The following is a 22201-nucleotide window of genomic DNA, read 5'->3' as shown; positions in this document are numbered from 1 at the left end:
AAGTACTAAAGCTTCCTGCAAATATATGAAATCATAGAATGACCTAGACTGGGAATTGAAGAATGTGGCCTGGTGGACCAAGTATTCTATTAGCTAGTTGCAGACACATTTGCAGTACAGTATGGTATGGAATACATCTAAATTCCGTTCTTTCAAATATACGACTCAGTACAAGGTCACAGGTCGCTGAAATCAGTCACTAAACGAACTGGATAAATCACCAGCGTCCAATGTGTCACTACCGAAAATTCGCCGAAATACGGCTCTTGCAGACTCTTCAAACTTTTGTTATTGTCCTGGGAGACTTAACTGCTTCATCCTGAAGTGAAGTTAGCGACAAACAGATAAACTACGGACACACCTGCTCGTCCTTAGCAACCGCACTATGACGTAAACCGAAACACGGATGTTATAGTGCGCGAATTCCGTTTCCAATCCCTATGTGTATAGTATATCTATGACTATGATTATGATTACTGAAAACACAGTTACAAACTGATATGTTCAGGTAAGGAAAAAACATTACAAATCACATAGATAAGAGTCAGTTATAAAATACTTGTAGAGATTGGGATTCTATTGTGTCAGTTGGTAAATTGTTCCAATCGCGGATAGATTTGGGGTAATAGCTGAATTTATAATGATCTGTTCTAGCAAACGGAATCTCAAAATGGAAGGGGTGGTGGTGGCGGGTGGGATATGTGGTGTTAGTGAAATAATTTGGGACTGTTAAGACTGATGAGGAGTAAACAATGTTGTAGAATACTTTTAATCTAGTCACATATCGTCGGTATGGTTTGACCATATATATGGTTTGACAGCAGTTATTGTTGGGCAAAGAATGCGAGAGGAACTGTGATAGTCAGTCCCACCCTAGCTGTGCCTATATATAGGGGCATTAGGCCACTCCAAATAAATTCTCTGTTTCCCGTCCACCGCCCGCATCTATAGAGCATTTTCAACACGTGATCTTCATTACGTAATTTAAAGTTTCGCCTACGCGTCCACCATATTGGTGAACCACTGTGCTGGTGAACCGTGTAGTAGTTCGCTCAATGCATCGTGTTTGCAGTATTCTTCTGGTGTTGAAGAGAACTCATACCTAGAAGTGGAAGAGAAGTACATCTCTGGCAATTCTTTACAAGGTTGATTAGTAACTGCACGAAGGGATGGACTAAAAATAGATCCTCGAATAGAGCCGTTCAACAGGGAATTTCTCTTAAACGCTATCCCAGACAAGTTTCGTTACTCTGTACTAAAGGTATTGGCTACTGGCCGGAGTACCGCCCGGGATTTAACTCAGCAGATCCACTGTACGTAGCTGAGTTCGAGCTACAGTGTGAGGCTCAGCCTGATTTTTAGTGAGATATGAGCTCTGTATGTCTTTGTAAATCAGTGTTATTACTAATTGTTCCATGATAGAAAGCTTAGTTATGATGTTAAATGATTCTTTGGTCCATTGTATATGTACCACCTAGAAATACTCAGTGCACATGTTGCAATTGGGATTGCTGAAAGGAAGACTCTGGGAGGTGTCTTTCACAGATCTTGCAATGAATGCTAGACTTTTAAGTATTACTGCTGAGGTGATGAGACTGAATATGTTAATGTTGTCTTCATGTTTGATGACTTATTACAGTGGTCCTTCCTTTATATGGCCATATCTGAACTGTAGAAATGATAGTTTTGTTAGAGTAAGTGTGCATTCTATTAGACTAATTGATCAGTTCTGTACAGAAATGAATGAGCTTCAATTTCATTTCAATTGTCTGAACACACTCTGGGTTCAGATAGTAGATGAGTCACTGTACTAATCATCTCTGTCCCTCAGACGTATACAAATGTAAAAGCTTACAAAACCAAACATGTACAATATAATCATACACTAAATGCAAGAACTTAGTGAAAATTATAATTTTGGGTGATCATGAGTCTCAGTGCATGCATGGTGGTTAATACAATAAACCTTTCTGGCATGATTGTCATAACTGTGGCTTATCCAGTGTACGTAGATGTGAGAAGTTAAACTACATTCATGTAGTGCTGATGGGACACATGGACAGACAAGACAACATTTAATCAGAAGTGATCGATTCCCTTGATGTGTGTACTGTTTACGTCATTAAATTGCAGATACTGGTTTCCTGGTAAACAGTGCATGGAGTCCAAGAATATGGCTGTTTTTCTATAACAAAACAACAACAAATCTTACAAATGACACAAAACACGTGCACTGATCCATCTGTTGTTAACAATAAAAATAACACTTAGCTTGGAATCTATTATACTTTTTAATTCATATTTATATGCAGTATTTGAAATAAAACCATTTCTCCATTCACCCAACTTCATGCATTACATATACGCACCAGCATAATATGTACTGTTACTCACACATTATGTGTTTGTCTATAAGGTTTGTACTTATACTTATCCCCATGATTTATGTACAAGTATAACTTGATTGTAACTGTGTTTCCTAGTGAGTGATGCAAACTGAAGTGTCTATGACACTTCAGTTTGCATGCAGGTGTGCAGAAGATCTTCACGCAACTCTGTTTGTTCGTGTGCAGCACTCACCATGGTGCTTATTGAGATTTGCATTTGCTGGTCATACTTCAGCAGTCATAATTACTTTTGCCTTTCTGACAACCCAAGCCTATCCAACACCTAGTAAGCCATACTAAGTACTGTACCTGGGTGTTGTTATTGCTGGACAACAACCTAAAATGGGCACAGCATACAGGTATCAGCATGATCACTACAAAGGCAGATTTCAGTAAGAGGTCTTATACAATGTAACAACAAAATTTCTGGTTTTTAGCAGTTAGGCCCCTATTCGGTGATTATTAGTTTCTCATCCAGCCTTTCTAATTATTATGATGCGGGCGGGAGGGTATTACCATTATGGCATTATTTTATAATATTAACACACTGATGTACAGACCTTGTCCAAATTGTCTTTCTTTCTTACTACAAACATTTCCTTCACCAGCTGATTCTACTTTTCGTGATCGCCAACTGTTTTTCGACAGTCAACTGAAATCCTGCTTTGATGAAGTCGATAGAGCACGATTGCAACTGGCACTGCAGCAATTTGCTAAGGAAAACAACAGTTCTCCTGGTGATATATAGCGCATTGTAGCGTTCATTAACAAAAATTATAACAGTTTGGTATGACGTGTTCTTCTGAGCATGCGCAGAGTAAATAATGGCTTACCATGCGGTAGCTTAAGAAGGATGCGGGCGGTGGATGAGAAACTAATAATCACCAAATAGGGGCCTTAAATGCTGTTATAATACATGTGTTCATCCCATTCCTGTATACAGGCTGGTCTCCATACCACGAACCGGCAAAATATTTACAAACTAGAGATGGTGCAGAGAAGGCCAACAAGGTTGTTGCGCTGAACAGTAACAATATAACAAACGTAGCTAGCTAGTGCTACCCTTACGCGGAAATGTTGAACAGCCTTACCCATCCCAGTCCTTTGACATTGAACCACTACACACTGGAATGATCACTATTGTCAGGGATACCAAGAAACGCCGGGGTGTTTAACACGAGAAATTCCCTCGAGATTCTTTATAAAGAACGGCTTCTTTCAGCTCAGTCCTGGCGCCTTTCGTGCTTATTAATCACCCTCCTAGCCTATAAAGCACTGCCAAAGATGCAATTCTTTTCCATAGCAACCATGACTTCTTACTACTGCCAGAAGAATACTGTAAACACACTATACTGTGCGAACTATTATACGGTTCACCAGGATGCCGGACGCGTAGGCGATATTTGAAGTTACGTAATGTAGATCACGTGTTGAAAATGCTCTATAGTAACTGTCAGCTCTAAATATTCCATTATTCCGTATTCTTCCATTATTTTCCGGTTATTGTTGCATACTGACAGGCTCACTTGAAACCATGTCAGCTCACGTGTCAGCAGTGCCATCAAGTCGGCACAAACTTCACGTTTGTGTTATTTTTGCAACTTAAAAAGGAAGGAACAAGCTTAAGGTGAAGTTAAGCATGCATTTATGCAGCTTTTTATGGTTGTGCCAGGTAATGGTTTGAAAAGCTGCCAATCTTATAATGAATAATGGAAATAAACCGCCCGCCCGCATGCAAACATGCTTGATCCCAGGATGGGAAACAGAGAATTTATTTGGAGTGGCCTTAACTAGCTTTATCTTACAGCTACTGTATGTTGCTGATACAGCAGGGGCACCAGAGCAAAGGTAAAAGTGGTAGCTAAGGTCCCTACTGATATAGAGGCCAGGATAGTTGCATTCACAAAGATTCCAACACTGATTGCAAGCATAGGCGGTGGAGGGGGGGCATTGTCCCCCACTTTTATGGGATACTGTTTGGAAAAAGATCGAAATACTCTAATAGAACAGTCAGGAATGGATACTCTAATAGAGCAGTCACAACATCCAGAGAAGCAGTGTAGCAAGCTGCTTACCTACGTATGTGTATAGTTATAAATAAGGAGATATAATTGGCGGAGAGCAGCTATTGTCAGCAGGCTGTGACCTTTTTTTTGGTCTTCAACTTAAAGTTGGCCTGGCCCCCTCACTCTTTGGCCTGTTCCACCACCCCTGTTACAAGCTCACCTTGATGTTAATCCTTTTCTCCTCAACTATTAAAATATGGAATAGTTTACCACTTACAGTTATTGAAGCAACAAATTTAGAAGATTTTAAGAAGAGAGTATTGAAATATTTTTGTATTAACCTAGCTGCTGTATAAATTTTGTGTAATTGTTTGTATCTGTGCATATAGATACTCCACTTTGGGAGGTTCGCACAGTATTTGATATAAATATAAACATGCAATGACGATAAGGTGGCTTATTATTCTGCTGAATGGGCAAGGGAGTCTGCATGGGGGCATGTTCCCTCAGCAAAGTATAAGTACTGCAACTTTTAGTTTTAAGTTGATTGCTAGTTTGAAGGTTTGTTTAATTTCAGTGGTGATCAAGGCTTTGGTCTCATACACTGGTTGCATATACTATACTCTGAATTTAGTGTTGTAATTGTTAACAATAACAATATCAAAAACCAGTTTTTTTAAGGGATAAAATTTATTGTTAACAATAACAAAACTATAACTAAACAGCAACAATTAATAACAATAACAATAATGGTCACAGAGTTTTTGTAACATTAAGGATTTGCTTTGACAATTAGCTGGTTAAAGTCACTTCCCCTGGTAGTATTTATGATTATAGGATATATCTATGAAAAGCATGCAATTAACTAACCAGGTGGAGTTAGCTACCATGCGTTCTGTGAAGGTGTAAACAACACAACAAGCAGATGTACTATGGGATGGGTCAGCCAAGGCATAAATAACTTGCTACCAACCACCTATTTCACTTGTAAATTAAGCTCTAAAACTAGTTGACTTTGAATGATGGCAATGAGTGATCTAGCAGTAACTGGAAGACCTAAAACAAGTCCATGCAGTGTGGGATTATTTCAGCTATATGATGAAAGTGCTAAAAAGAGCAAATGTGAGGTTATAACAAATGTAGTAACTAAGACTAAGTGAGGGAAAAGAAAATTTAGCTAAAGTTGCATTTGAAGTCATCACATAGAGAAGCCTATGATGAAGTAATTAAGAAGGAAAAGCAAAACAAAGAGAAAGAAAATGAAAAGAAGTCATGTACTAGAGCTAATGCTGCTTGTAATTTTTCAATGGAAAGTAATCAACCACAAATCACTACTTTTCTTAAGAGGCCCAAGCTGTATAACAATGAAGATCCTAAATGCAAGGCTATCACAAAAAAGTTATCTATATTTTTAGCAGCATCTAGTGCCCCTATTAGCTTGGTTGAGGATCCAACTTTCTCTTCACTAATCACAGAATTAGACAGTAGGTACTCTATTCCATCTAGGTATATGATGTCAAAGAAGATAGATGAAGTGCTTACAGATTTAAAAGGCAATATTTTGTCCCACATGTTGCAAGCTAGAAAAGTAAATTTTTGTACTGACATATGGAGCAAGAAGGGAATGACTGCTTCTTTTATTGGTGTCACTGCTCATTTCTTTGCCAGTCACAAGCGTCACAATGTCACTTTAGCAGTGAAACGCATGCCAAGCCCTCATACAGGAGAGGAAGTATTAAAGATTGTTTTGCAAATCTTCAAAGATTGGAACATTCCTGATCACAAGATTGGAAGCATAATAACTGATAATGGGAGCAACATGGTGAAGGCTTTCAAAATTCTACAGCTACAACAAAAGAAAATATGCAAAATGAAGGTGATCATGAGGAAGATTTTGAATTGTGTGATACAGATAACGTAGATGTATTGGACACTGGCAGCTTAGATGATTCTTTACCTGATCAGGAAAAAACCATCGAAGAATCACATCAACAAGACATGTATGAACAAGAAAGAGAGTTCGATGAAAATGAATTTGAACATGAAATAGCATTTGTTGGATATAGGAGGCTTAGTTGCTTTGCCCATTCATTACAACTGGTTGTCAGTAAATTTGTTGAGTGTAGTGTATTTAGACACACCATTAAAAAAGCCAAGAATATAGTAAGCAAATTTAACAAATCAACAAAAGCAACTGAAAAACTGATTGCAAATGCTGGCTTAAAACTACTAGGAGATTGCCCAACTAGGTGGAGCTCTACATATCTACTGATTAATCGATTTTTAACAGTCAAGGCTTCTGTTATACAAGTTCTTGATGAGCACAGCTGGGATGGTTTGCAGAACAGCGAATGGAGAGTTCTAGAAAATATTCAAGAATTGCTGCAACCCTTTGCAGAATACACAACTCTGTGTAGTGGGGAAGAATATACCACTATATCATCAGTTGTACCTATTGTAGTAGAATTACAGTATCACTTGGAAGAGATGTCTACAAAATAATGGCTACCATATCAAAAAGGTTGAACAATGAGCTGAAAAGCCGTTTTGATAAATATGTGAATCCCTCTGCAGCTGGATTTGATGTGTATTACTTAGTTGCAACATTTCTGGATCCAAAATACACGCTAATTTTGAATGATCAACAGACCACAGTGGTAAAGGCACATCTTATAGTTGCATTGAAAACTGAAATATCAGAATTTACTGACACCACCCTTGAGTCAGGAAGCACAGAAACTGTGTCTGTGGTAGCAAATAGTGATGAACAACCTCCTCTAAAGAATGTTCGTCACTTATCCGGTATCATAAGCCAAAGATTACGAGAAGCACACCAGGTTGACAAAGGTATAGCTGCAACTACTGCTGAAAGTGAAATTGAGAGATTTTATGAATTGCGGTTCAACATACCAATGCCCAGTAAAAAAGATGCTCTTGCATTTTGGTTAGAGTTGGAAACTACATTACCAAATCTTTTTCGCTTAGCAGTAGACTTAATGGTAGTACCTGCATCTAGTGCTCCAATAGAACGCACCTTTTCTATAGCAGGGTACTGCTGTATTGATAGACGCAATCGTTTAACCATAACTAAATTGTACCCGCTGGCTTCACTGTTAACAATTAATAACTAAAACTAAAAGTATTTCATGAAGCTCTACAATAACAACAATAACAAAATTTAGAACACATTACTATTACAACACTAACTCTGATGTCCTTTGGGTGTACAGTACTGTTTCCATCTCCCCAGGTCTTGATGATTGATCATGAGTCCTCTAATCCTTTCTCTGCTACTCCAATCCTGAAGCTGTGACCGCAATGTTACAAATGGTTATATGAAAATAATTGATTACTTAATTATTTAAGGACTCTCTATAGTAGAAATAAATATTATTTTAGGTATCATTCAAGTTGTGTATCCATGCAATCTATATTATTACATTTGTTTGTTCGATATATACATCCAAGTACTATGAGAAATGTGCATGAGGTAGCTCTATAGCTACGTTTTATTGCTGAATTATCTGATGCCTTATTGCTTTACCTTCAGCCTCTACATCTTCGCTATAATGTGACCTAGAAAATCCACAAGCCTTCAGTAATTGTGAATCCAGCAACACAAAATAAGAGCACCATGAACTATTTAGACACCCATGACTTGCTAATTATGCTAGCTTAATTTTGAGCATGCATAAGGTATGATTAATTTACATCTGTTGTTACAATGAATATAAATTTACTCTAATAGAACAGTCAAAAGCTAGCTGTGTAGTAAATTTGAACTGTTTGATTAGGCACTTGACAATCATACAAACATTTGAGCATAAGGTGTCTGAAGCATTTACCACATGCAGATATGAGATATTGTAAATACTGTAGTAAAAGAATATCACATTCTAAAGATAGATCTACTCTATAGAAAAGTCAGTATATTCAAATTCATACTTCTGGTATAATAAAACAGTCAATAGTTATCCATGTCCATGCCTTTTATAACACTGTAAAAAAGATGAAAATAATCAACAGGTGCATCCCAAGATATTTTTTTATTATACATTTTACTTGTTCATTTCCAAATATCAATTTGTACCAAGTTGCTGTTCCTATCACTGAAAAAATGAGTGATATCCACCCCAAAAACACCTTTGCTGTAAAAAAAGGCATGTCCATGAAACTACAAGTACTTGTAAAACAGCTCAGTAATTGTAGAGAAAGACCTCATGAGAGTAAAAACAACTGGCAACTCAAAGAGCTGATATCTGGAGTGGCTAAGAATAAATCTTATCATACAACTAACTGCCATGCATTGGCTGTAAAATAGGTGCACCCATCAAAGTGAAAGTAACTGGCAACTGAAACAGCTGATATCTGAAGCAGCCAAGAATGAATGTTGACATACAATCAATTGCAATTAACAAAATTTTAACATTGAACCTTTATCATTCAGCTGTGTTCTATATTCACTGTATTAATTTCTTTTAGCTCTAATTGGCTGGTAATTTGGCCGCCTTTTTGCCTCTGTACACTATTATAAAAGGCGGCTAAATTACCAGCCAATTAGAGCTAAAAGAAATTAATTTAGGATGCAGCTATATACAGTGAATATAGAACACAGCTGAATGATAAAAGTTCAATGTTAAAATTTTGTTAATTGCAATTGATTGTATGTCAACATTCATTCTTGGCTGCTTCAGATATCAGTTGTTTCAGTTGCCAGTTACTTTCACTTTGATGGGTGCACCTATAAAAGCACACTATAGTCATAAATTAAGTAAGGATTTAAACTGTTCTACACTTGATGAATTAATTACAGATTCCGGAAGATTGTTTCATTGTCGAATTGTTGAAGGGAAAAAGTAGTGGTAGGAGTTGATTCTGGTGGGAGGTGGTAAAAATCGCAGTTGGTGCCCTCTTGTATTATGAATAGGTGGTCAGGGGGAAAGGATATCATCTGTGTTTATTTCTACTAAATTATTAACAATCTTGTACAAATATATCAATTTTGATTCATTTCTTCTCTCTGCTAAAGTCTAATAGAGCAGTCACTTATACTGTTCAGATAATTGGGGATTAGGATTAAAATAATCGAGGTCCTACTGTACTACATATATATATATACAAGAAAAAATACACTCATTTACACAGAGGGTATGTAAACATGCAGTGAAAGTGGTGAATGTTAACCACCAGTGATATCATCTAACATTTCAAAGATCATGTATGAAGTATCTTGAAAGTGTCCTTTGCTTGATCTGATTATTGAACACAAAGTACAGTAGTAACTAGACTTGCACGTTCAACCTAGCAAGTATCTCCACTTTGTTTACAACCTACAGACACAAAATAAACTAATATAACACCACTATTGCACATCTAGTATATCTACATCTACACTGACTATCATCAGATCATGTATACTTCACAATCACGTAACAAAGAAAGAAAAAAAAACGTACTACACTGCACAAAAATAGTAACAAAGCAGTCACTATAGTTCACACATATGTGTGGCTTCACGAGCTGGTCACATAGGCTTTACAGATACTATGCAAGCTAATTGTTAAGCCTTGTGTTAGAATCAGGGTGTAAATCATAAGCTGTTGATAAAAGATTATGCTTCATTCCTAAAGGTGTCGAGGTAACCTAGCAACCTACAAACAGCCTGCAATAAATGACCACTAACTAATTCTGTCGCTTATAAGCTTTTATGTGCATTAGTTAAAGCATTGCCATGAGTGCTATATGAAAAATATAGCACGAAAAGGGTGGGCAAGAGACAAATATAGCACAAGGCAAAGCCTGAGTGCTGTATTTCATCTCAAGACCACTCTTTGAGTGCTATATTTTTCATATAGCACTCACGGCAATGCTTTAACTAAAAATATAGCACTCAAGACCACTCTTTGAGTGCTATATTTTTCGAATAGCAAAAGCAAGGCAAGGCTTTAACTGATTTAAAGAACTTCCCAGTTTTGAGCTGGAGCTCGAGTGAAACACGCGTGAAACTATTTGAAACTCCTTTAGTGAAACAATCAACTTCATTCTGGATATGGATGTACCTTGAAAACCGCTTTTTCCTCTGCCTCTCGAGTGCTTTCTAAATCATCCTTGCGGTCTCAAGCCCACGATTTAGAAAGGTATTTTTAATCGTCTCAAGCCCACGCACAGTGCTATAACTACCTCAATATAGCACTGAGACCACATAAACTGTTCTGTATGGCAAATATAGCACTATTTTTCACTTTGACCTTCACTCCAAAGTTCTTTAAGTGTGGCTTCCCACCAAAAATCTACATGCGAGCATTTCGTAAGCCTGGGATGTTGTAAAAGTTAGCATCCTTGCCAGTGGCTGCTATCTACTCCATTTCAGGGCCCGGCAGATCCAGGGGGAGTTCAAAGGGTTCCATGGAACCCCCCTTTTGAAAGAGCCTCTCTTACTCGAGATACTCTAATAGAGCAGTCACAGTAGTCTTTTGAGGAGCAGTGCAGCAAGCTATATATTAGTGTTGCACCGATATGCATATTTTCACTTTTACCGATACCGATGTTTCACTCATTCCTGTAGCCGATATGCCGATATTTACCGATATTCTTCTATTCTGTAGGTCAGGGGAGAAGGAGCAAAAATCATCTAAAGTTTATGTGCGTGTATAACATTAGTTGAAATAATTTAATTACTTGCGTGGGCGGCCAATTCTACAATGTTTGTTACCAGTGTGCCACTAACCCCAAGTAGTTATAAAACACCTAAGTCAGCTTCTCAAACGGAGTTTTGGTGGGATTCCAGACCCTTTCCAAATAGTGATTGGTTGATTGCGTGGGCGGCCGATAAATATACACAGCCTATTATAGCCTTGCAGCCACACTATTCACACATAAACAAGCCTAAATAGTTATAAACAGGTACAGCAAATAAATGTCTACCACTTACCACTGCATTCACTGCTTTCTTTTAATACTGTCACATGTTTATTACTGTCGTTAATGATTGATTGTGGGTTTAGGTTATCGGCAAATAACTTCCTCTTTGTAGCCGATACCGATACTTGCAAAATCACCTTATATCGGCTGTTACCGATTATTCAACCGATTATCGGTGCAACTCTACTATATATCTAGTTATAAATAAGGAAGTATAGTTGGTGAGGGCATCTATAGTGAGGGGCAGCTATTGTCAGCAGGTGACGCCTTTTTTTTTTTGGTCTGCAACTTACAGCTAGGCTGAAGTTGCAATTCCAGAGTGGAACCCCCTTTTAAAAGTCTGGATCTGCCGCTGCACTTTATAACTCAGTCTTCTTTCCAGTGTGCAAAAGTGGGCGGGTTTATTCCATCCTCGATTCTATAAGTTAAGTAAGGCAAGCACACATAGACTCTACATATTTTTGTAATTTGTGACACAAATTCTATTTGCTTGAAATCCACCTGTACTTCAAAATATGCATTCTTCGAAATTAAAACATTCAAAATTCAGATTTTACTGCTCCTACAAAAATTTCTGGTTCGAAAATAACCAGCTATATGGTAGTCCTTCTATTGACCTTACATAAATATGATTAAGTATAGTAGCCAATTATTGGCCAAAATCTTCTTACAAAGGAACATACTACTATTACATTTAATATTCCATTCCACTGCTAAGTTTATTAGGGAACAGTGTGCACATTAAATTATAAACCTGTGTATTCACCTTAACAAAGTTCTCCAAGGACATTTCATCATGTTGGGATGAGTCACCATCTTCCTTGTGATATAGCTGGTGGTATAAACTAGTAACTACACTCTCCAGGTTGACTGGTGGTATCCCTGAGGGTAGTAGTAGCTTGAAATAGTTGAGTAGTCCTTGTGGTGTGATCTTGTCACTATCCTTGTCTTTGAGGGCAGCAAATGTAACTGCAAAATAACCAGTATAAAATTATGACTAGCACACCACCAGAGTTACAACTGGTTCAGTACCGCTGACCCAGCTGACTCAAATAGTGATTTGGATGGGACCCAACGTATCAAGAGCTAGATTTAGACATAGATAGTAACTACGTTACATAGTAATGTACACAAGTGTCCCAAGCTCCACTAACAAACATGTATTGTCTGCAAGAGGAAATAGTAAACAAGTAGCTACAAAAGAGTGTTTTAACACACATAATCAATAAGTGGGTGTGGTTCCACATGAGTCTACAGGCAGCTAAAGCAGTCCACAATTCCAATAAGTGGGCATGACCCCTCACTTGATGCCAGACTAGCAACAACATTATCCCAACAAGTGAGTATGATGTCATGCAGTCCCACAAACAGTAGCATACAATCTCAATAAGTGGGCATGGTTCTAAATTAAAATACCTCCCTAATATTCTAATAATTCATTCACTTTGCAGTTCTGCACATACCTTCCAACTTTGACTGTACACTTTTCTTAGGACTTAACAAATCAAATAATTCAATAAACTTCTCCACATCTAAACACTCTTCTTCAGTCACATCCTCCTCTTCTGGTACATGTTGTTTCTTCACATACTGACTGGCCACCAGTTTAGCTAGTACATTATTCTTGAGGTGAGGTAGTTGGGTAACCTTTGACAACTGGACTAGTCCCTTATTGTCACTGTCCAACTGGTGGAAGAGTTTCTTCACTCTACTGACCTCCGACTTGGATACTGAGAACAAAAGACAAACCATATAGCTACCGTAAAGAGCCACAGGCCCAAGGGCTGTGGGTGTATATATCAGTATATCCCAAGCAGCCGTCATACTGTATGTATAAGTGATATCAGGAGCTCATACGCGCCGATATATATATCACAAACTCACATAGAACTACAGAACACTCGTCCTGTTTGTTTTATACACTGGTACCGTATAGCAGGTTATTTTCAAAACAGAAAATTTCGCACAAGAAGCAAAATCTGAATTTCGAAGGATTTTAATTTCAAAGAGTGTATATTTTGAAGTCCGGATGGATTTCAAATAAACGGAAATTCATATCACAAATTATGAAGATGCGTGAATGTTTGCCAATAACTGACTTACTGATGGAATAACCCCCATCCCTGTGCACTGGAGAGAAGAATGAGGTAGTTTCAAGTGGAGTAAATTCACTGGCTCAATCATGCTCGATCGTAGCCAGCATAGATTCTATAGAGCAGATGGCATCAATTTCCATTCTGGATTACCTGTTTTCTGGTTATTGGCACAGTAATGATAGTTTACCCATTATCATCAGTATTACTGAGCTCAAACTCGAGGAATACACAAGAGAATCACCGAAAGTTGGATCGTTGCTTTCACTTGTGGGAATTTCAAGTATTTTCAAAGAACAACTGGACGTGGGAATTTATTTTCGAAGAGAAGGGCCTTTTCAAAATATCCGAAAATAAAAACCTTTCGAAAATTACCAGCTATACGGTATCTGATGATCCATCATGGTTTTAAAAGCGTGGGCTAATAGCCCTCAGAACGTTATACATGTATCATTATGCCGCAATACACACAATGTTAGAACTTGTAATAGTGGGATAGAATTTTTTTTTTTTAAACTCTTTTACATTACATTAAGGCTAGTAACTTCACTATTATAGTAAGTTACTAAAGTACTTAGGACTATATATAAGTTACTAATTAACCTACTGTACAATATAGCAATTTTGTTCCATGGTCTGCTCAAGGACTAACACATGACACATAGAAGTACACATTCATGCATCGCCCAAATGATTACTTAGTGATGCTTCATCATAGAAACTAGTTTTGTTAACAATCAACTTGTCGTAATTTTATTACTACACTCAAGAAACTAACACTGAATCCTACAATAGAATGCTGCATGTCATTCAATATAACGAGTCGAAGTGTATCATATGGTTGGACGTGAGCAAACCACGTTTCTATGATATTACCTGGGAAAAACCTTAAGTGACAACAGGTCAAATGTGTATGCGACTATAGTAAAAATTGTATGTCTGAGTAGTTACATGACTACCTCAATAATAAGACCACTTCACTATAAGACCACGTTGGCCAAACATACTACCTCATTAACAGCATTAATCGATACACCGATAAGAGATTTTGCTTATTATCTGATTAGCTGATATATTGAAATTCATACAATGGTCAATGCTGATGACTGATCTGATGTCACTTATTTTCTAAAATTGCCATTTTTAAACTTTTAAAATAATTTTTTACTTAAGACAACAATAGCATCAGAGTCAATTACTAATAAGTACCGATACTGCTAAATTTTGGTTGATAAACCGATTTCTGATTATATACTGATTAATCGGTGCATCACTAAACAACATCACTTCATTATACATGTCAAGTATGTGGGTCATGTCTGTAGACTATACAAATATTATTTCTGCCCATATTCTAGCACTTTTAACACAAAGTGCATGTTATCATTTTAAGAATTGTGACTATCTCAGCAAAACCTGTCCAAGCATTCATTTTGAATAAGCAAAACTTAAAAGTGAAATTAGCAAAGTCATTACTTAGGAAAGCCAGTCTCAAATCAATTAAACCTACACACCATCTCATCTGCTTGCTCATGGAAAGTTCAAATATCATCAATTTGTTTCTGTAGCCTCAATGGTTTGTGTGTCAGATGCATTTGTTTATGAGGTGGTAGATGTAAACAAGATTATTGTCATTTCTTCAATTAAACTACTTTCATACGTGCATACACAAGAGACTACAGGGATAAACCACACCTTTGTTGATTTGCCAATCCATGGTGAACATTTAAGCAAAATCCCAACATTCTAGACTAATGCAAATGGAACTTATGGCTGTGAATGTAAGCACTTTTTATTTTCAACATAGTTACAGTACAAATCAACTTCCTTGCTCTTCCTACTAGAGCTGAGCAAGGATTGTGATCTATTGGATTATCGTGATAGTGAACAACAATCGTGATAATGATGCAATTGTACTATCACAATGTACTAAACATGTCTCACAAACATGAACAACAGAAACAAACATGACAGTGCTGAAGTAGCGTAGACTATGAAAGCATGCACAACAAAGATTACAGCTTATAATACATACCAATGGAGAGTATAGCCTTCCCCACCCAAGCTTACACCAGACATTTCTCTCCCCCTGTGGATGACAGAACTAGAAACGGAAAATAGAAGCCATAAATTTTTTAAACAAAAACTCCTCCCTGGTTTTTCCCCTGATTAGCTTCAAACTCGCTTTACCAACTACCCGTCCAAATCAATGTGTTATAAAGTGGTTTTCGTGTCTGTCATTATGTGCTAACCTTGGTTGCGAGATACTTATCACTGTCAATAGCCATTACAAGTTTACGATACGCATATACGGCATTCCGGTATACACGTGTTGCCAATAGAAATCAGATGACGTCATATGGAAAAGCTTACAATGAAATAGGATCAATCACTTTTTCATGATTTAACCAATCACATCAGCAAATTTGATCATGTGATCTGGTGTGTACGCTATCATCCGGCAATTTTTTTTAGTTTTTTTATCACACCCACCAGTATAAGGGAGAGTTTTGTAGTAGGTGTGGCAAGTCTACGAGCGATGATCAGGCTACTCGAGGAAGACTCGCTGGGAATGCACACTCTGCACCCTGCTGTGCTGTCCACTACAAAGATAGATGTCTTGAGGCCCACACCACTGTGCGCCGGATGAAGTATTAGCTACTGCAACACGAATACAAGCAGGTCAGGTACTACAGACATACCTAAAACGGAGGATTACCAACAACACCATTGCAAAGGTGAAGGAAACAGTCGTAGTGGGTGTGGAAATTTAACGAGCTATGATCACTCCAATCAGGCCACCTAACAGACTACACAAGGAAGATTTGCCATTATGAGAGAGGAAGAATGGAAGATTGAGTTCAACTACTCTAACAGAACATACATCTACCTTACCAGGCTACGAATCGTGGACAATATCATGGAGTTGCTGTTGCAGTCTTCAATGTGTATGGAGGCACAAGACACGTTTCACTCCTTGGTAACTCCACAGGGACAACTGAAACTTCTAGAAGCTCTATTACTTTATCTCCGTTGAACTACCCTAATAGAACATACATCGCGATATCTACCCTACACACAACCTCTCTACCAACATAGTAACCACTCTTCATATGAAGGATTCATCTTGGTAATATGGACCTTTATTCAGAAACTCTTCTCTATCCAAATCCACATGCAGGTTGTGTTGACCTTGCTCAGTACAGCTGATAAACTTGAATACTCAATACTGTACTGCATACACACTTTGTCATGCAATAAGTACAATACCATGACTAGGATGAAGCTACAATTCAGTTACTACATAAATATAAACCTAAATGTATGTGACAAAAGCAAGAACAACTCATTGTGGTGATGCACCAACCATCGGTAAACTGATCCTCATACCACACTCAGACACTTTGTTAGTTCATGCAACATCATTGTCAAAATGACGTTGCACATCCCTGCCGCTCAAACTAATCTTTTTCATGTATGCGCATGGTTATCATGGGACACATCTTGATACGCCACCTTCATGAGAACTGTGTTCAGCATGAGCACTGCACAGATGTGCAGAAATTCCAGTGCACAAGGCCACATTAGATGTTAGTGCCACGTATCATTGAAGAAATATTATTATGTGTGAACATCAGTAGCTATGCGTAATCATGTCTTTGTTGGTATGTAATGATGTGATTACTCCTTGATCATTAGTAATGTTCAAATTTAAGTGTATTCACACAATAGTACATAACAATTGTCTTAGTATCACGCGCATTTTGTGCGGGTTCCACTAATTAGTAGTATCGTGATACTATCATACTATCAATCGTGAATAGTGGTAGTTGCACTATTGCTCAGCTCTACTTCCTACTGTCTAGCACCATAATTCCAATACTACTCACCATAAAACTGACACTGCAAATAACACTGAGAGAAATCCGGAAGTCGTACAAACTCGGCATGTTTATGCTGAAACGGTCACAATTTTAACATGAGCCTTGCTGACTTCTGGTTTTGTGTGAGAAAACACAGCATAAAATTATGCAATTAATTTAGTTGTACTGTTCCTACTCTTAAACGCTATGACTACAAAAAGAAAAAAAGTTCTATGTTCTAAAAGGTGGATAATTAGGACGGCCTATTTGTATAAGTGTACATAAATTTGAGACCCCCAGATGGACACTGCTGTGATGTCACTTGGAGAAGGAGTCAAATATTCAGGAGAGATTCCAATGTGTGATAAAAACTGCAACTCCACAGATAAAATGATACTGTATTCACCATACTAACATCGTCTGGCAGCGCCCACCCCTTCGCTTTTAGAGTAAGTATCTGGTGACCATAGTATACGATACAGTGAAACCTTGTTAATAGGGCCAACTATGGGACCGATGATAAGTGGCCCTATTACCGAAAACCTCATTAATGTGCCCATAAAAAGAAGTGGCCTTATTATTGAGGTTTTCAACAAACTAACCACTACCTAGCTGTAACAGCAATTTATAACTGATCTAATATGTAGAGTTTATCAGAGAAAGGTAGGAATATACACTGTACCAATTATTCCAGCATAACTTGGGACATAATGGTTAGAAAAGTATACTGCCAGAATAATGGGTACAGCTTTCAGTAGTGAAAATATGCACTAAAGAGCAGCAACATTACATTACATTATTATCAATTTTGTCAAAATGACAGGATCGTGCAACTTTTGCAGTGACACCTTGACTGCCTCCCCATTTGGCCTCAGTCTTTACTGAGGAAACATTGCATTAGTTTTACCAGTTTGGTCGTAGTATGCAGCCACTGTCCTTAATAATGAGGTGGCCCTATTAATGAAAATTAAATGCATGGAAAATATGTTTGGACTTGCTGGACCTGGCCACTATAATGAGGTGGCCACCAAGTGAGGTTTCACTGTACTTGTGCTACTATCACTATAGTGGTAGAGCCAATCAAATCACAATATCCAGTTTAAATAAGCGTTTGTGACATAAAATGTGTAGTTTTCTCCATGAATAATGCAATAACTATGGCAACCGAATTCAGAATAGTTGAAAAGCAGCTGCTAAACTCCAAGCAAGACTCCGAGATGCATACATCGTAAAGACTTACGTTGGGAAGTATGAAGTTTCATGCTTTCTTTGCTAAGTTACAACAACCTGAACATGTAATTTATTATGTCATGTACAATTTGAAAACCACATTTGAATTCTGGTCACACAAGTACCGTATACCACGGTCACCAGATCTACAAGGGACTGGGCACTGCCAGACTATACCAACATACATTCAATAATTGCTCTCCAGCTGAGCTACACCCCCTCAAAGTTGCATTAGTCTGCCCTCACACAGTCCCACTAATCCAATTAGACTTTGACCTGGTCACTCCAACACTTAACACATTAATCATTGTAAGGTGCAAAGGGCGAACTTTTTATAAATATTTGCGATTATAAGCAACACAGTCACGTGTAATACTTACGACTTATTTCATTCCCAGCATGGCGTGTTCCTGTCACACTGGATGGCGCGCTACCCATATATATTCCAAATAACGCCCTCTAGAGGTCGCACGTGCATCCCATTTTGGAGCCCTATAAATACGATCAAAGCGAGATGAGTGTTGCAAAGAAGCCAAAATTGGACGTTGACCCCTCTATGGACACTTCTGAAAGTGACGCTAGTTCTGTGGTGGCGCCGAAAGGCGATTCTCAAGGTGAACAACAAAGATGTGTCGGGATCTTCACAAGCGGTGGAGATGCACAAGGAATGAACGCCGCAGTGAGAGCCTCTGTAAGGATGGCCATACTAAACGGCATGAAAGTTTACGGCATCTACGAGGGCTACCAAGGTTTGGTTGAGGGAGAAAAGTTGATTAAAGAACTGAAATGGATGGATGTGTCTGGAACAATGCACCGTGGTGGTACCATACTAGGGACTGCGAGATGTAAAGCGTTTAGGGAGAGAGATGGAAGGCTAACAGCAGCAGAAAACATGATCAAAGCCGGCATCAATAACCTCATTGTAATTGGGGGTGATGGCAGCTTGACTGGAGCGAGCATCTTCAAAGATGAGTGGAGTGGCTTAGTTAAAGAACTGATCAGTAAGGAACGTGTGCCTAAAGATGCTCTCGAGAAGTACAGCTACTTGAATATTGTTGGAATGGTGGGCTCCATTGATAATGACATGCATGGAACTGATATGACTATTGGAGCTGATTCAGCTTTACACCGCATCATAGATGCTGTTGATTGTATCATGAATACTGCTGACAGCCATCAACGCTCGTTTGTTATCGAGGTCATGGGTAGACATTGTGGCTACCTTGCATTGATGGCTGGTATTGCTGGTGCTGCTGACTGGGTCCTAATACCAGAGAAACCACCCAAGAAAGGCTGGGAAGAGAAAATGTGCAACGAACTTAGGGAAGGCAGAAAGAAAGGAAGACGTATGGGCCTTGTTATGGTTGCCGAAGGAGCCATTGATGATCAAGGAGAAGCTATTACAGCTCAAATGGTCAAAGATATTCTCCACAAAGATGGCCATGATGTTCGTATCACTGTTCTTGGACATGTTCAGAGAGGTGGAAACCCGTCTGCCTTTGATCGAATCTTGGGGAGCAGAATGGGTGCTGAAGCTGCAATAGCTATTGCTCAAGCGAAAGGAAGCATCGACCCAGTATTGATAACATTAGAAAGCAACAAGATAATGAGAGCTCAATTGATGGACATGGTAACAAAGACAGGAGATATCAACAAAGCAATGGGAAAGAAGGATTTTGATACAGCACTAGAATTGCGTGGCAGGAGTTTCCAAAGTAACCTGAGTATATTAAGGAAGTTGAATCAAGTTAGTCCACCATCCAATCCTACAGGTGCCAAATTCAGGTTCGGTGTCATAAATGTTGGTGCACCTGCTTGTGGTATGAACAGTGCCGTGTGTACGTTTGTGCGCCTATTGCTTTATGAGGGTCACACTGTGCTTTGTATCCATAATGGATTTGAGGGCCTAGAGAAGGATGAGATCAGGGAGGTAGAGTGGATTGATGTGAATGGCTTGAGTGCTATGGGTGGTTGTAAGTTGTGCACCAATCGTACTCTGCCTACTAAGAAAACGCTACCAAAGATTGCTGAGAACCTAGAGAAGCACAAAATAGATGGCTTGTACCTGATCGGTGGCTTTGAGGGATACCAGGCTTTAACCATACTAGAGGAGGCACGCAAGGATTATCCTCAACTCAGGATACCACTTCTTGGCACTCCAGCTACAGTCAGTAACAATGTACCTGGCTCTGACTACAGCTTAGGCAGTGATACAGCTCTAAATGCCATCGTAAGTGCCTGTGATACTATTAAGCAATCTGCAGCCTCCAATCGCAAGAGAGTATTTGTTGTAGAGACACAGGGTGGATACTGTGGTTACCTGGCCACTATGGGTGGACTTGCTGCTGGTGCAGACACAGCTTACATCTATGAGAAACCTTTTACTGTAGCAGACCTGCAAGAAGATGTTGACCACTTGATTAAGAAATTTAAGGGTGGGATAGAGCGTGGTTTGCTGCTACGTAATGAGAAATGCAGTGAATACTTCTCCACTGATTTCATGGTGAACTTGCTTCAAGCTGAAGGGGAAGGTTTGCTCATGGCTCGAAGTTGCATCCTTGGGCATTTGCAACAAGGTGGAAACCCATCACCTTACGACAGAATCTATGGTGCTAAGATTTCATCCAAAGCTACAGAGAAGATTGTTGAGCTGGCCAACAAATATTACAAAGATGGCAAGGTGGATACTGGAGTTGATTCACCTCCTGAGTCAGCATGTATGGTCGGCGTTTCAGGAAATGGCTACTGTTTCACACCACTTCAAGTGCTCAAAGAAACCGCTAAATTGAAGCAACGTCTGCCAGGGTCACAGTGGTGGTTTGATCTTCGTGTCCTGCTGCGAAATCTCGCTCACCATACTGATGAGATTTTCAAAGGTGACAGTTCCTCAAGTCCATGTGATGATCCATCAAAAGCTGCCTCATCTTCATAAACTGAGGTGAATACTTGTACTAGACTTTCATATAATGACTTTTGTATTTGTAGAACAACAATTGTAGTTATCATGTAGCTGTAGCTTTTATTTCTAGCCAATGACAATTATGTAGAAATATTGTCTTTAATGTTTGTATATATGTATTGCTTTAATTAATGCTGATCCAAGTAGTTCAGTGTTGGTAATGTCAATGATGTACGTAGCGTGTAGAGTAGGTGCTAGTTGGGAGTGTTGTAGGATGACATGTTTTTGTTTGACAGCTGCTTGCTGACTTGTCAAAACATTGCTATAGTATGTACAAGCTGGATCCTGAAAAACAACAAAAAAATGGATTTTTAAAGCATTTTAACCAACCAGATGAATAGTGGTGACTTCCATTGCAAGTTCAGGAAAAGGCTGTAACGTATACTGTACTTTTATGTCGTCCTCATAGGAAATGTATGGTGGAAATTTTGACTGACTGAATATTGTGTTAGGCATTAGAATAGCTGGTCAAGCAGTGCTACAAATGACCCAAATTTCAAGATCGCATGTAATTGCATCCATGAGTTATTAAATGTTTATGAAGATCCTGCCCAATGCGTACATACTATAAACATTATTAATTTAGTGTGTTACCAGCACATATGGTATGTTAGTGTTCTGGTTTTCCAGTTCAGTTAACGTGCTAAGGAATAGTTTGGAATCATTACCAGTGTCCAGATTTTTTCCTCATTTTATAATGTCCACAGATTCCACTGTACATTTCTACACACATCACAAATAC

General features: G+C 38.5%; 2 protein-coding genes across 2 annotated transcripts; one reads left to right on the top strand and one right to left on the bottom strand.

The window, feature by feature from the left end:
* Nucleotides 1-9469: 9469 nt before the first annotated feature.
* Nucleotides 9470-18988, bottom strand: LOC136258773 (uncharacterized). Its single transcript, XM_066052130.1, has 4 exons — nt 18881-18988; nt 12778-13044; nt 12081-12283; nt 9470-9723 (listed from the first exon to the last, which is right to left on the bottom strand). The coding sequence occupies exons 1-4, from the start codon at nt 18936-18938 to the stop codon at nt 9676-9678; spliced, it is 576 nt and encodes a 191-aa protein (XP_065908202.1). The 5' UTR covers nt 18939-18988; the 3' UTR covers nt 9470-9675.
* LOC136258772 (ATP-dependent 6-phosphofructokinase, platelet type-like) lies at nt 18937-21626 on the top strand. The gene is made up of 2 exons (XM_066052129.1): nt 18937-21438; nt 21486-21626. Exon 1 carries the CDS (start codon nt 19015-19017, stop codon nt 21430-21432), a length of 2418 nt encoding a protein of 805 aa, XP_065908201.1. The 5' UTR covers nt 18937-19014; the 3' UTR covers nt 21433-21438; nt 21486-21626.
* The last annotated feature ends 575 nt before the right edge of the window (nt 21627-22201 follow it).

This window comes from Dysidea avara, chromosome 6, assembly GCF_963678975.1.
Source record: "Dysidea avara chromosome 6, odDysAvar1.4, whole genome shotgun sequence".
Classification (NCBI taxonomy): domain Eukaryota; kingdom Metazoa; phylum Porifera; class Demospongiae; order Dictyoceratida; family Dysideidae; genus Dysidea; species Dysidea avara.
The sequence above is the reverse complement of the archived record's forward strand: the minus strand, read 5'-3'. Positions and strand labels throughout refer to the sequence as shown.

What these genes read in the sequence shown, in the direction of transcription:
- LOC136258773 (XM_066052130.1), bottom strand. Translation starts at nt 18,938, where the DNA reads ATGGGTAGCGCGCCATCCAGTGTGACAGGAACACGCCATGCTGGGAAT. An exon ending in TGCTGGGAATGAAATAAGTC is followed by an intron (nt 13,045 to 18,880) that starts GTAAGTATTACA and finishes TTTTGTTCTCAG; the next exon opens with TATCCAAGTCGGAGGTCAGT. An exon ending in TGTACAGTCAAAGTTGGAAG is followed by an intron (nt 12,284 to 12,777) that starts GTATGTGCAGAA and finishes GTTATTTTGCAG; the next exon opens with TTACATTTGCTGCCCTCAAA.
- LOC136258772 (XM_066052129.1), top strand. Translation starts at nt 19,015, where the DNA reads ATGAGTGTTGCAAAGAAGCCAAAATTGGACGTTGACCCCTCTATGGAC.